A 14,415-nucleotide genomic window follows, 5' to 3' on the forward strand; every position below is an offset into this window, starting at 1 on the left:
AATGGAAATCCCCATTATTTCATGGTCTCTGTGCCCAAGGCAGCCCTAAGCACCACATCACCCACCAGCCACAGAATCACAGAATGCTTTGGGTCATAAGGGACCTTAAAGAACTTCTCGTTCCAACCCCAGGGGCAGGAACAACTTTCACTAGACCAGGTTGCTCAGAGCCACATTCTGCTTGGCCTTGAAAACCTTCCAATGATGGAGCAACCAGAACTTCTCTGAGCAACCTGTGCCAGGGCCTCACCACCCTCACCATAAAGAATTTCTTACCAACATCTCATCTAACCCTTCTCTCTGTCAGTGTGAAACCATTGTCCCTTGTCCTGTCTCTCCAGATCCTTGTAATCAGTCTCTCTTCATCTTTACTGTTGGCTCCCTTCAGCCACAATTAGGTCACCCCAAGGCCTTCTCTTCTCCAGGCTGAAAAATCCCAATTCTCTCAGCCTTCCCTTATGGCAGAGCTGCTCCATCCCTCTGATCATCTTGGTGGTCTCCTCTGGACTCGCTCCAACAGCTCCTTGTCCTTGCTGTGCTGGGACCCCAGAGCTGGAGGCAGCTCTGCAGGTGGAGCAACATCCAACCAGGTGTGTTCCAGCAAGGACAGTGTGGAACCTCCTGGAACCAAAGGGACACTGTGACACCACAGAACCTCCTGGAACCAAAGGGGACATTGTGACATCACAGAACCTCCTGGAACCAAAGGGGACAATGAGCCACTTTAGGCCCTCATGGGAACAAAGGAATCCAGGGAGACTGTGGAACCTCATGGAATCAAGAAGTCATTGTGACACTCCAGGGCTTTTGGAACCCAAGTAAACCTGGGACACTGTGGATCCTCACGGAGCCATGGGGCAATTGTGACATGTGGGAACCAAAGGAATCCTCAGATAGTTTGGAACCTTCTGGAATCAAGGGGCCATTATTACTCTTCAGGGCCTCAAGGAACCAAAGGAACCCTGGAATATTTTGGAACCTCATGGAATGAAGAGGCCACTGTGACACCTGAGGCCTCATCAAACCAAATGAACTCAGGGACACTGTGGAACTTCTTGGATATGAGGGTCCATTGTGACACTGCAGGGCCTCAGGGAACCCAGGGAACACTGAGACATTTCAGAACCTTATGGAACAAGGGGCTGTTGTTACACTGAGGAGCCTGATGGAATGAAGGGGCTTTGTGACACTGCAGGGCATCATGGAGCCAAAGGGACTCTGGGGCACTGTGGAGCCTCATGGAACCAAGGGGCCTTTGTGACTTGTGGGGGCTCCTGGAATCAAATGAACCCCAGGACATTCTGGAACCTCATGGCACCAAGGGGTCATTGTGGCACTGCAGAGCCTTATGGACCGTGACTGGATGTTCTGCCCTGATCAGGCCCAGAATCCACTCAGAGAATGCAAACAATGCAGGCTCTCTGGGCTGAGTTACTGCTGCCACCAAGGGGCTGATTTGGTGTTGAATTCTGCTACAACCAGCCTGGTTCACCAAACTGCAAATGCCCATCCTGCTTTTTGGAACAGGATCTGACAGATAAGCTGCTCACTGGCCTGGAAATTCATGACTAGCAATCCCTCACTGTATAGCTCTAAATCTCAGCCCAACTTTCATATGGCAGATCCTTTCACAGACTGTCTTGAAGCATGTGGAGCTTCTCCCATGAAGCAGGGATGGCTCTTCATGCTCACTGTCCAGGGGTTAGGGAAGGAGAGTGATCTGCCCTCTTTAGTTGTATGAGAGTTACATCAATCTCTGCTTAATGATAGTTTCTTTTTGCTGGCTTCAACACAACTGTTTTAAAATAATTGCTTTGACACAGTGCACTGCACTATTTTATGCTATAATATACTCTACTAGGAGGTTTTTAGCTTTTCCACAGGAGAGTAAATATTTAAGTAAAGGATTAAGATCTTTTATCTGTTCTCTTCTCTGTTCTTTTGTCTGCTCATTTTACATAAGTATATCTGATTTGTCATTGTTAAAAACTGTGGGAAAAAGTGATTCAATCACACCTCTATAATTGACACTGCAGAGTAAATCTGAGGCTAAGATTGGATCCAGTCACACCAGGCTCAACTCTGAGAAGGAGTTTAGAAAGCAAGGGGTCCTTTCTGCCCCTCACAGCTCAATGAGGCAGCTTCTGTAATAAACATTGTCTGAGAATTCTATTTCCACCATCACCCCATGAGGTTCCACAGTGTCCCAAGATCCTTTTGGTTCTCTGAGTTCCTGCAGGGTCAAGATGACCCTTTGATTCCATGAGGTTCTTCAGACAAACAATGATTCCTTTGGATCAGTAAGACTCTGCAGTGTCACACAGGGCCATTCATTCCATGAGGTTCCGCAGTGTCACACTGGTCTCTTGTGCTCCACAAGGCCCTGCACTGTGACAAAGGTCCCTTTAATCCATGAGATTCCACAGTGACCTCGTGATTCCACAAGGTCCTGTGTCGGGGTAAGGTTGATTTACGGCGGTCAGAGGAGGCAGAGACAAACTCAGGCACCAGTTAAATCAGAAGGCTTACACTGAAGACAAAGGACTTTATTTTTAGTTACAGCTTTACTTTTATCTACTTTCTTCCACAGCAAGTCATCTCAGAACTGGTCAGTCAGCTCAGTTAAGCATCCATGGAAACATTCTACTGGCCAAAAGGTCTCCTGCATTCTGTAGGTGGCTCCTTCCCCCTTAAGGGTGCACTGCAAACTTCTTTCATTCAAGAATACAATCTGAACTGCACCATATCAATCTCTTAATCAATTACCTCAGACATTCGCGGGTTCACAGACCCACTGAGTTAAACCCCCTAGTCCTGCTGTGTCACAGTGGTGGTTTCAGAGATGGTGGAGCTTTTACTTTTGTGGTCAGAAATAGAATGAGAAAGAAATAATGTCACCAAGGGAAGCTGGGGAGGAACAGCCAGGGAGGAGGGAGAGATGTCAGTGCAGGAAGGGGCCAGCGAGGTGGGGCAGCCGGGGGATGCCGACAGCCTGCAGGAAAAGGGGCAGGGCATGGACACCGTAGGACAGCCTGGGCTGGAGAGGAGACAGGGATGTGCAGAAACTGAAAAGCCCCAAGAGAGCCAAGTTGTGCAGGCCTTTGGCCATGACTGCTGTGTGTGCCCCTGATGGCATGAGGAGACAAGTGAACCTTGCAGCCCTGGGGCCTCATTGCCTCCTTGTCCCTGCTCAGCAGCCTGGGAGGTGCCACCCCATCCTACTGCCCTTGGCATTGCACATTCCCACATTCCAAGTGCCCCAGGAAGGGCCTGGAGGAATGAGGGAGGGCCAAGATCACCCTTTCCAGGGCCTGTTGGTCAGGCCTTAGCCCTTTGAATTCTAAAACACAGCCAGTTTTATTGAAGATGAGAGTCATCTTTCCCTTCCTTGTCTATACTTGCCATCACTCCTTCCAGTTTTCTGCTCTAGCTGGAATCTGGGGACAATTTCTCAGTCTTGTCCCTTAGTGGGACCCATTAGCACTACAAGAAACTTCAGAGTTTCAATCTGCTTTGACTTCTTGAAAAGTTGTTTGAACTTACTCTGATGGACTGAGTCTGTTGTAAACAACACAAACCCCCCAGAGGGCCATTACATGCCCTGGGCTGTTGCTGTGCTGCTGAGCTGGGCCGGGCTCCTGGCACACAGGGAGCTCCTGGCAAGCGGGCAGCGCTGCAGAGAGACAGCTCTGCCCAGGAGCAGCTCCTGTGCACAGCCCAGCAGGGCTCAGGGCACTGCCAGGGCAGCTCAGGGACACCAGCAGGGCACAGACAGAGCTTAAAGGGGCTCAGCATTGGGAGGATGACGCAGAGCTCTTGGAGGAGAAATCTTTGCAGTGCTGGACACGGTGAGTCTGTGGGTGCAGGGCAATGCAGGGGCAGCTCCTGGAGGCAGCTCCTAGAGCTGACACAGCCCCAGCTGATGGGATGTGTGAGGAGGGGGCTGTTCGGTGACACTTTGGATTAGCTGTGGAGCTGGGGTTGCAGCCAGGGGTGCCCAGGGCTGTGGGGCAGAGCAGGGTCCTGCAGCCCAGGGTGCTGTGCTGGGGCAGGGACTCTGCTGCCTGCCAGGGTCAGCTCTCAGCAGCCTGGGGAGCTGCTCACAGGGATGGGGGAGAAGGCCTGCATGGAATAAGTAAACACTAATATCGGGGGCAAGGGTCTTTCACCTTTGGAGAGCAGGTTGCAGGGCTGGGGGCTGCTCACAGCTCTGTCTTAGAGAACATTTTCCAGGGATCTTTTTGAGAAGTGCAGCAGGTCACGGGCTAACTCTAAGAGAAGGACCATATTCTTTCAGCCTTCTGTCCTGAGTATTAAGACTGGGACAGAAGCCTTAAAAATTGTCTAAGTTCAGGAAACTTCAAACTTATTATTTTTAGAGAAGAATAGAGTGAGAAATGTCAGTCATCAACACACCATGCCGTACAGACAGTGTCAGTGTCCCTTTTGCAGCCTCCTCAGGGTCATTCTTATGTTGCCATCAGAGTCTCCATAGCCAGAGATGCCACTGGACAGCTCCCTGCTGCTCCTGGGAGGAATTTTTACTCCTAAAAGGAACAATCAAGAGATGTTAAAGTGGAATACATAAAAAGTAGACTAAAGCCAGTCTTCTGCAGCCCAAAATCTTCCAAGTCATGGGAGCAGAGGCTGAATTTCCCACTGCGGGTGGGTTACATGCAACACCCATTGTGATTGTCAATGGTGCCACAAACCACCTCCATGTCCCCAGTGCAGCAAGGCAAAGCTGAGTGCTTGGCAGCACATGGCCAGAGCTCCTACTCCTCACACCACCCTCAGCCAGTAGAAACCAGAGAAGGGAATTACATCTCTGCTAGAGGAGATTTCTATGAAAAAAGAGTGGCTTTTTGACAGGAATCTGTTTTACTTTTTCCCCTTCCTTTCCTGTGTTTGAACAGGCTCCATGCCAAGAAGCAGCAAATGCTCAACAGCAGCTCCATCAGCCAGTTCCTCCTCCTGCCATTGGCAGACACGCGGCAGCTGCAGCTCCTGCACTTGTGGCTCTTCCTGGGCATCTCCCTGGCTGCCCTCCTGGGCAACGGCCTCATCATCAGCGCCGTAGCCTGCGACCACCACCTGCACACCCCCATGCACTTCTTCCTGCTCAACCTGTCCCTCACAGACCTGGGCTGCATCTGCACCACTGTCCCCAAAGCCATTCACAACTCCCTCTGGGACACCACAACCATCTCCTACATGGGATGTGCTGCACAGCTCTTTCTGTTTACGTTTTTTATGTCAGCAGAGTTTTTCCTCCTCACCATCATGTGCTACGACCGCTACGTTGCCATCTGCAAACCCCTGCACTACGGGACCCTCCTGGGCAGCAGAGCTTGTGCCCACATGGCAGCAGCTGCCTGGGCCAGTGGCTTTCTCAATGCTCTGCTGCACACAGCCAATACATTTTCCCTGCCCCTGTGCCAGGGCAATGCCCTGGGCCAGTTCTTTTGTGAAATCCCACATATTCTCAAGCTCTCCTGCTCACACTCCTACCTCAGGGAAATTGGGCTTCTCATGGTTAGTGCTTTTCCATTTGTGGGATGTTTCATTTTCATGGTTTTCTCCTATGTGCAGATCTTCAGGGCTGTGCTGAGGATCCCCTCTGAGCAGGGACGGCACAAAGCCTTTTCCACGTGCCTCCCTCACCTGGCCGTGGTCTCCCTGTTTCTCAGCACTGGCATATTTGCCTACCTGAAGCCTCCCTCCGTCTCTTCCCCAGCTCTGGATCTGGGTCTGTCAGTTCTGTATTCGGTGGTTCCTCCAGCCCTCAACCCCCTCATCTACAGCCTGAGGAACCAGGAGTTTAAGGTAGCTCTCAGGGAAGTAATGACTGGATGCTTGACAGTGTTTTCTATTTCCCACAGTAGCATTCAGAGTTCTGTACTTTGTCTTAGGAGCTGGAAAGGTGTTTATAACACACCAATGTTTCTGGTGCTGCTCAGCAGAGCTTGCACAGCACCAGCACTGTCCCTTTAACATTTCCACCATCAGGGGGCTGGGAAGGAGACGTATCTAGGACAGATAACCCAAATTAGCCAAAGGGATAGTCTGGACCATATGACATCATTTGAGGAATAAAAGCTAAGGAAGAAGGGGTGGACATTCATTATTTACAGTGTTTGCCTTCCTAAACAACCACCTCATATCCTGAAGCCCTGCTTCCCAGGAAGTGCTGGACACTGCTAATGGGAAACAGAGAATATGGATTTTCTCTCTGTTTGGGCATGCAAACTTCTACTTTTGCTACAGTAACCTGTCTTATATAAGCCCATGAGTCACTTTATGAATTATTTTCTCTCTCATGTTGGTCTGGGAATGGAGAGTTGTCAGAACAGTTTGGTGGGCAGCTGTCATCCAACCAAGTGAACCGCCAGACTGCTTGAGTTCCTCTGTCAGTAGCCCCCAGTGTGTGTCACTGCAGGACAAGGATCTGTCTTTTTTTTTTCTTTTAATTTTTTTCCCTTTCTAATGCTGTTGTCTTCACAGAAGTGCTTCATTCCCTCCAACTTAATGATCCCTCCTTCCTGTGTAACCAAGACCCTTTCTGTATACAAGGAGTCTCACTTTGTATTTAAGTGAAATAAATGAACATGCATCAACTTTTTATTGTTATGGTTTTTACTATCCTTAACAGAGCAGGAATGAACTGGAAATGAGAACAGCTTTCTAGCTGCCTGAGCCTTGGGATGCACCCTGAGGGCCACAAGAGTTGGGAGTTTTGTTCTATCCTGGGGAGATGGGATGGCAGGAAGGGGCTGAGAGCTCTCAAGATCTCCTGCAGAGGAGTGCAGGGCACACAGGTGCCTCCTGTTCCTCTTGCCAAGCACATTCACCACCAGTGGGTCTGAGTCCTCTGAGCTCCAGCTGCTGCTGTGCCTTCCCAGGGGCTGGGCTGTGGTGCCACTGCCCAGAGCACCCTGCCCTGAGCAGGGCTGTGGGGCCAGAGCCACCTGGGCTGTGCTGGGAGAGGCCCTTGGTGCTGGAGAGAGCCCAGGGCAGGGGGGAGAGCTTGGAGGGAGCTGGACTGGGCTGGAATGGACCTGGGAGAGAAAACCATCCGTGTGTCTCTGAAGTGCTGAGGCCTGAACAACAGGCCCTGAGCCAGAGGTGATCTTGAGATGAACATTTCAATTTAATGTTCTATTTAGCCTTGTGTCTGCTTATTAGCCAAAGCCTGTATATCCTCAGTGAAATACATAAGGCTGCACCTGTGTAAACATCTGTGCTTGTTAGGGAGATACATTGGTATTCACTTATTAGGGAAGATTAGGATCTGTTCTTTGATGAGATATGAATAGATCTGTCTTTCTGTATTTAGAGATAGGCCAAGGCCATGGCAGAGATGGCTGGTCTTGATTGACAGCAGATGGTCCAAACTGACTCCCTGATTTTCCTCTGAAGCCTTGGCCAGGCTTTGGGTGAAAAACAAGGAGAGAAGAAAGCCAGATATTTTCCACACTGAATAAGTGATATAAGCTTGTTTGTTTAACATATAAAAGTTGGGCTCTTTTCACAGCAAAGATGGAGAGCTCACCCAGGAGTGGATGCACCAAGTGGGATTTCCCAGTTCCCGGGAGTAGCTCTCCGACCCTTCGCTGTTACTGTGGCTCTGGGCAGGTCTGTGCTCTTGGTGGAAGGAACACACCAGGAAGGTGGCCCAGGACACTTGTCACCCCCACTATTTCTCTCCAGTCATTTCCAGCCCTGGTTGCTCAGCCCAGGGTTATGGGTGGGTTTTGCTGTGCCCACCTCCCCCCTCCTGCTGGCTCAGGGGCTGTCCCAGAGCAATGGCCAGCCCTGCCCAGCCCCTCTCCTGGCCCAGAGCCTGACAGAGCCTGAGCAGGGCTGTCTGTGAGGCCCCACAGGTGACAGAGGCTCTCCAGGGGCTGGGAGAGGTGTGGAATAGGACAGGCATGGGGTGACCAAGCCCAGGGACTACCCTGGGCATTCCATCAGAGGGGCCATTCCCCACCCTGGATGCTCCTGCCCTGGACTGGGGCTGCACAGGGGCCTGTGGGACCAGCTGTGGGGCAGTGGGGCACAAAGGGGCCATGGAATCTCTGACAGGGGGTGACAGCAAGGCCAGGCACAGACAAGGAATTCCTGGGCATGGCCTGTGTTGTGCATGTGGTACTGTGGGGAAGGCAAAGCTCCCCTGAAGTTGGTGGCTGCAGGAAAAGTCAAGAGCCAAAAGAGCCTCAGTGGCTGTGCTGGAGACCAAGGCTGAAGCAGGGAAATGCAGGGCTGCTGTGGGATGGGGAGGGGGATTTAATTCCAGCAGACACTGCTGTGGTGCTGAGGGACTCCATGGCTTCTCTGCCTGAGTCTTCACTGGAAAGGTCTCTCAGGCCTCTGTGCTCAGGGAAAGCTTCAGGGAGAAGGAGAGCCCGTCTTGGCAGGAACGTCCTGCAATGCCAGAGGGACACAAGGCAGTGTGTGCCCCTGCAGGGCACTGCCCTGGCCATGGCACAGGCTGGGAGCTGCCTGGCTGGGAGCAGCCCTGTAAGGCAGCTGTGGGTGGGCAGGAGCTGGGCAGGAGGCAGCCGTGTGCCCTGGCAGCAAGGGAGGCCAGGAGCACCCTGGGCTGTGGGACCAGCACAGCAAGGATGTGGCTTATCCTGATTGCTGTGGCTGAGGAAAGCTGCACAAAGAGCTGTGGAGTTTAGAAATTGTATCCTCTTTAATTTGTACTGTGGGCAATGAAGGGAAACTTTCTGTGCCTCTAAGTGTCACCAGTTCCTGATCCCCTAAAGAGCACAAACCTGATGAGTTCCTACTCCAGTGACACTTGGATCTCCCTCCATACCCAGAGTATAAAGCTCCCTTATTCCAAAAAGTTCTTTGAAATGGAGGGATTAAGGACACAGGACAGGATGTGGGGAACAGTTACAGGGCATGACCAAGGATTTGGGGTAGTTGTGACCCCAGGGCAGGACCCAGCACTTGGCATTGTTGAACCTCATCCATCTGACCAGGCCCCATCGATCCAGCTTGCCCAGACCCCTCTTCAGAGCCTTCCTGCCCTCCAGCAGATCAGCAATCCCACCCAGCCTGGTGTCATCTGCAAACTGACTGAAGGTGCACTCGATCCCCTCCTCCAGATCATTGATAAAGATGTTTAACTGAACTGACCCCAATACTGATCCCTGGGAAAAATCCTGGATGTAATTCCATTCCCCACCAGTCCTTGGGCTTGGCCATCCAGACAGATTTTCCCCCACTGAACAGATGCTGCCCAGAGTGTCTGATAAAGTTCTTGTAACCCCAGAATATTGGGATTGATGCAGATTTAACTCAGCAGAATGCAGAATTTCATTCTCTTTCTCTCTTTTCCTCCCTCTCTGGATCAAGGGAAATTCTGACTGCAGTGTGTGACCTGTGTGCGAAGAGCAAATATGGACAGAATCGGGACAGGAAGTGTTTGGGAATATCTTGTGACCTGTACTTGACACAGAACATTTTTGCCTTTGGTCTAAGACTACCTATTGTGGAAAGTGAACTTCAGTGGAAGCAACGTGGGCTTAATGTACAGCTAAGGAAGGAGTTGTGGGGTTTGGTTTGTTTGTGCCTTCCTTTGTTTTGTTTTTTTCTTTTTTTTTTTTCTGAAGTAAATGAACATCCCTCTGTGTCTCCTGCAGCTCTTTCTCCAAGTACAGCAGGTGGTAGTTGGTGCCAAGGAGCTGAAACCTGCAGGTCCAGCCTTTAGTGGAGGAAACTCAGATTGCACAAGGCTGCTTTGAGTGCCAGGGGTGTGATGAGGGAAATGGTGGGGCAGGGATTAGGGATAATGTTTGATTAAATGTAAGACATAAAGGGTCTTGATTTTCATACTTATGTAGACTGCATTAATTGGTACTCATGATCAAAGTAATTTGGGGTTTGCTGACATAAATGTATAAACAGGAAAAATAAACAGGCCACAAAAAATACATCTTTTCTCTTTATTTTAATATAAGATATTAACTTTGAATGCATTTCTGAGATCTCTGTAACTGACCACAAAAGATTTGAAAATTTAAAAGCAAATTATTCCCAGGGGCTTGTCTTCTTGAAGATGCCATCACTGAGGAGAGACCATGGAGGGAACAAGCAGACAAGGAGACCATCCCTGGTGCTTGGGAACAATATCAATTAGGAATTGTTGCTATCAGTGTATAAACAGGGAAAAGGTAAAAAGGACAAAAAGAAATCTTTCTTCATGCCTTTTGTTAATGTAATACACTCACTTTGAATACACTTCTGAAATCTGTCTAATTAACCACAGAAGAATTGAAGACTTAATAATAAATTATTCCCAGAGGTTTCTCTTGACTGAACCAGCCTTTAGAAAAGGAAAATTCATCAGCAAACCTGCAGGTTCCTGAGGATGTCAGCAAGCTCTGCTCAGGCCTGGGCTGTACCTGTTCCCTTGCACACTTTATCTATCCCCTCTGCTTTTCAGCCTCACTCAGACCCAGGAACTCCTCAGCTTTACTGGCACCTCCCTGTTCTTGCTGTGTCTGTCTTCCAACATATTTTCTGAGTATCCGTCAGTTCCTGTGTTTCCCACAACTCACTCAGCTTCTTCCTGAGCTTTGCTAATGCTCCCTAAGCATCCACAGTGCCCTTGCCACTCCGTATCTCCACACAAATATCCTTCTGCTGCTTCAAATTACAAAAAACATCAACCTGTTTCAGTTCAGCATGAGCCCACCTTTCCCTGCCAGTTCAGCTCTGTCCCCACCTTTAGCACCCCTGCAGCTGCACACACTCTGCTCTCTCTGCACTGTGTATTTAGGAAAGAGTAAAGCTGGGCACACGTGTAAGCTGGGGAGGTGTGGCTGGAAACAGCCCCACAGAGAGGGACCTGGGGGTGCTGGTGGGCAGCAGGGTCAGTGTGAGTCAGCAGTGTGCCCTGGCAGCCAGGAGGGCAAACAGCACCCTGGGGAGCATCAAACAGTAAAACCAGCTGGTCACTGAGGTGATTGTCCTGCTGTGTTCAGTGCTGGGGTGGCCTCACCTTGAGTACTGTGTGTAGTCCTGGGCCCCACAAATTAAGAAGGATGTTAAGGTCCTGGAATGCTGCCAGAGAAGGGCAACAAAGCTGCTGAAAGGGCTGGAAGGCATGTTCTGTGAGAAGCATCTTAGGACTCTGGGCTGCTCTAGTTTTGAGTAAAGGAGGCTGAGACTCTCTACAGCTTCCTGAGGAGGGAGCATGGAGAGAGAGGTGCTGATCTCTTCTGCCCGGTATCCAGTGATAGAACATGTGGGAATGATTCAAAGCTGCACCATGGAAGGTTTAGTTTGAACAGGAACTATTTCTTTACTGAGAGTGTAGTGAAACTCTGGAACAGACTTCCTGAAGAGGTGGTGGAGACTCCAAACCTGCCAGTGTTTAAGAGACATTTGGAGAGTGCCCTTAATCACATGCTATAATTTTGGTCCACACTGAAGGGGTCAGGCAGTTCAATCATTGTAGATCCCTTTTAACAGAATTATTCTCATGTAGTCTGAACTCCTCTATTGCACAGGTGTACCTGTGCATGGTGGATCCCTCCAGCAGCTGTGCTCAGTCACCCACCTGCTCAGCAGCTTACACCAGTCTCACCAGTGGCAGACATTTGGACGCATGAGCCCCTGGGGCCACAGTCCCATTCCAGGTGCCGGTACAGACCCTGCCAGTGACACACAGACACACAGACACAGACACACACAGACACACACATACACACACACACACACACAGACACACACAGAGACACACACACACAGAGACACACACACACACACAAACCCTCAATTCCATTCCCTCTGGTTGTTCAGTTTCACATATTGACATACGGGCTGTTTGATGTCCTGGCCCTCCTCCAGCTGCTGCTCTCACACCCCCAGGCTCACACTCTCATGCAGATTAGAGATTTGCTCACACAGGAGTTGCAGAATAGTTTAACTCCTACCCAAAGAAGTTAAAAATTAAGTTTAATGAGAAGACAGGACAGGCTGCATGGATTGGGATCCTTCCCTCAACTTCCCACAAGTCCTGGGCTATCCAAAAATGCTCTTCCCCTGCATTCCAGAATGTATCCTACACTCCTAGGCAACAATCCCCTTAATCCAAGTGGTGATCTGCTCTCACTGACTTAGAGGTTTCAAACTGAGACAACAGGGCTGACGACTCTCCCAGGGCAGCCTTGGAAGGAGCTGGGACAAGGTGTCCATTTCTCAGGAGCCTGTAATTTGGACTGTCACTCGGCACAGTTCCTCTGTGCTCTTCTCTCTTTGGGAGATGGATTCTTAGAGACCCTATGGCTCTCCATTGATGGGTCTGGGAGCAGCCAGGGCAGAGGATTAAGTGAGTTACTCCTCCTACCACTGTTAGTGTCCTGTCTGTGTGTGGAGAGGAGCTTCTTATCACTGAGCCTGACACAGTCTGACAAGAGATTAAATCTCCCAAGGCATCCATGCGTGGTGGTTACATACATGGCATTGTTAAACATAGGATAGCATGTCCTTGGCATTTCTGTCCAGAAATGCATCCTGATTAGGGGAAAAGCTTTATTACTGTCCTGGCAAGGAGTTTGTTCAGTGCCAGTGTCACAGCCCTGTTCCTCAGGCTGTATATGAATGGATTTAAGAATGGGTACAGGACTGTGTTCAGCAAAGTCACAATTTTGTTGGTCTTCAAGGAAGCATCTTCTGAAGGACACATGTAGAGAGCAATACAGCTCCCATAGGCAATGGATAAGGTGATGAGATGGGAAGAACAGGTAGCAAAAGCTTTCTTCCTCTCAGAGGCTGCTGGAAGATGCAGAATACAGAAAAGGATGCACATGTAAAATGCCAGAGTGAAGCACAAGGAACCCATCAGGACACACGATGAGAAAACAGAGTCTATTTTCCAAAGCAGGCTGGTGTCAGAGCAGGACAGTTTGAACCAGGGGGTGTTGTCACAAAGAAAGTGGGGGATCCTGTTGGAGCCACAGAAAGACAGCTCAGGGAGGAAGAGCAGGCGGTAGCTCTGGAGGCTGAAGCCGATGGCCCAGGCAGCAACGACCAGGCAGAGGCAGAGCTGAGGCTCCATGAGGGCAGCGTAGTGCAGGGGTTGGCAGATGGCAACACAGCGATCACAGGACAAGACCACAAGCAGGATGAACTCTGTGCAGCCCAGGGCAAAGTAGAAATAGGATTGGGCAAAGCAGCTGCTCAGTGAGATGGTTTTCTGAGCAGAACTCAGGATTGCAAACAATTTGATGCTTGTGGAGGATGTGAACCAGATTTCCAGGAAGGCCAAGTTGCTGATGAAAAAGTACATGGGGGTTTGCAGGTGATGATCCACACACACAAGGAAAATGATGGTTGCATTCCCCAGCACCGTTGTCAGGTACATGAGCAGAAGGACCAGAGAGAGAAACAGCTGCAGTCTTTGATCAAGCCCTGGGAAACCCTCTAGGATGAACTCAGTAACTGCTGTTTCATTTTCTGGGCCCAGGCTGAATTTCAATCCATCCTGCTGAGACAGGAACATGGCAAAACTAAGGGTGATAATTTCACAGTCTGGACAAAAGTTCTATCCCTGCCTCTCTGCTCCTTTCTGTCCTGCAGTCTTCTGACATAGCACAGAGATTGTCCTTCAAGCAATTCTCACACCCTGAGTTTTCTGTTTCACATTTCACTTAAGAGTCCTCAGAGATTTTGTTGTCTTCTTTCTACCTTTTCCAAACACTCACAAAGAATTGTTCCACCAAAAGAGAGGATTTTAAGGGGACTGTTGGCTATTTCACCCCATTCCTGTGAAATTCCAAGCTCACTCAGACCTGTTGCAAACATCTGTCACACCTGCCCACCAAAAGCCTCTCTTCTACTGCACAGATGCTAAACCACAAAATCACATCCACTCTGTATGTTTCTACTTTTCAGTACTTGCCTTTTGCACTGGGAATCTCTGAGAATCCATTCATTTCAAAATAAGCCATATCAGGTATTTTGCAATCCCCTGATTTCTTCCACAGCTTCTTGCTGGCTGGTTCTTCAAGAAAGGAGAGTGGAGGGCAGAATAGGAACCAGGTATATCTTGTATTTTTAGTACTCTTCATAATCACTGGAATCTGTTATGGATGACAGAGTGTTCCACACAGTCCCACCTCACACCTGTCTGCACCAGAATGCTCTTGTTTCCATTCAGCTGCTCATTGCTATTGCTGTCAGATGTTCTAACCTAAATGCAGGGCAAGAGAAGTGTGCCAGGAAGAGATTTGTAACCTTCCCTTTGCATGCCAGTTTTAGATTCAGAGGACTCAGCCTCCAGAGTCTTCTCTTGTCTGCACTGACTATGGAGGGAGCCTGGAGAAAACAAGTTCCCATGAGTGCCTGCAGTGGAGTAAACTCACTATTCAAGCCCCAAATCTCTGATTAATTAGT

General features: G+C 49.6%; 3 protein-coding genes across 3 annotated transcripts in view; 2 read left to right on the top strand and 1 right to left on the bottom strand.

Moving 5' to 3' along the window:
• The window catches only part of LOC139673846 (class I histocompatibility antigen, F10 alpha chain-like), a 327,584-nt gene that overhangs the window by 81,023 nt on the left and 232,146 nt on the right, over positions 1-14,415 (top strand). The window lies entirely within an intron of this gene.
• Positions 4,939-11,630, top strand: LOC139674702 (olfactory receptor 14A16-like). The gene is made up of 2 exons (XM_071561307.1): positions 4,939-5,898; positions 11,529-11,630. Exons 1-2 carry the CDS (start codon positions 4,939-4,941, stop codon positions 11,628-11,630), a joined length of 1,062 nt encoding a protein of 353 aa, XP_071417408.1.
• Positions 12,428-13,789, bottom strand: LOC139673872 (olfactory receptor 6F1-like). The gene has a single exon (XM_071559802.1). The coding sequence runs from the start codon at positions 13,520-13,522 to the stop codon at positions 12,539-12,541; it is 984 nt and encodes a 327-aa protein (XP_071415903.1). The 5' UTR covers positions 13,523-13,789; the 3' UTR covers positions 12,428-12,538.

The sequence above is a fragment of the Pithys albifrons genome, chromosome 7, assembly GCF_047495875.1.
Source record: "Pithys albifrons albifrons isolate INPA30051 chromosome 7, PitAlb_v1, whole genome shotgun sequence".
In the NCBI taxonomy this organism is placed as follows: domain Eukaryota; kingdom Metazoa; phylum Chordata; class Aves; order Passeriformes; family Thamnophilidae; genus Pithys; species Pithys albifrons.

Excerpts from the sequence above, each read along its gene's own strand:
- LOC139674702 (XM_071561307.1), top strand. The coding sequence starts at position 4,939 with ATGCTCAACAGCAGCTCCATCAGCCAGTTCCTCCTCCTGCCATTGGCA. Across the intron at positions 5,899-11,528 it reads ACAGTAGCATTCAGAGTTCT|GTGTACCTGTGCATGGTGGA; the intron begins GTACTTTGTCTT and ends TCTATTGCACAG.
- LOC139673872 (XM_071559802.1), bottom strand. The coding sequence starts at position 13,522 with ATGTTCCTGTCTCAGCAGGATGGATTGAAATTCAGCCTGGGCCCAGAA.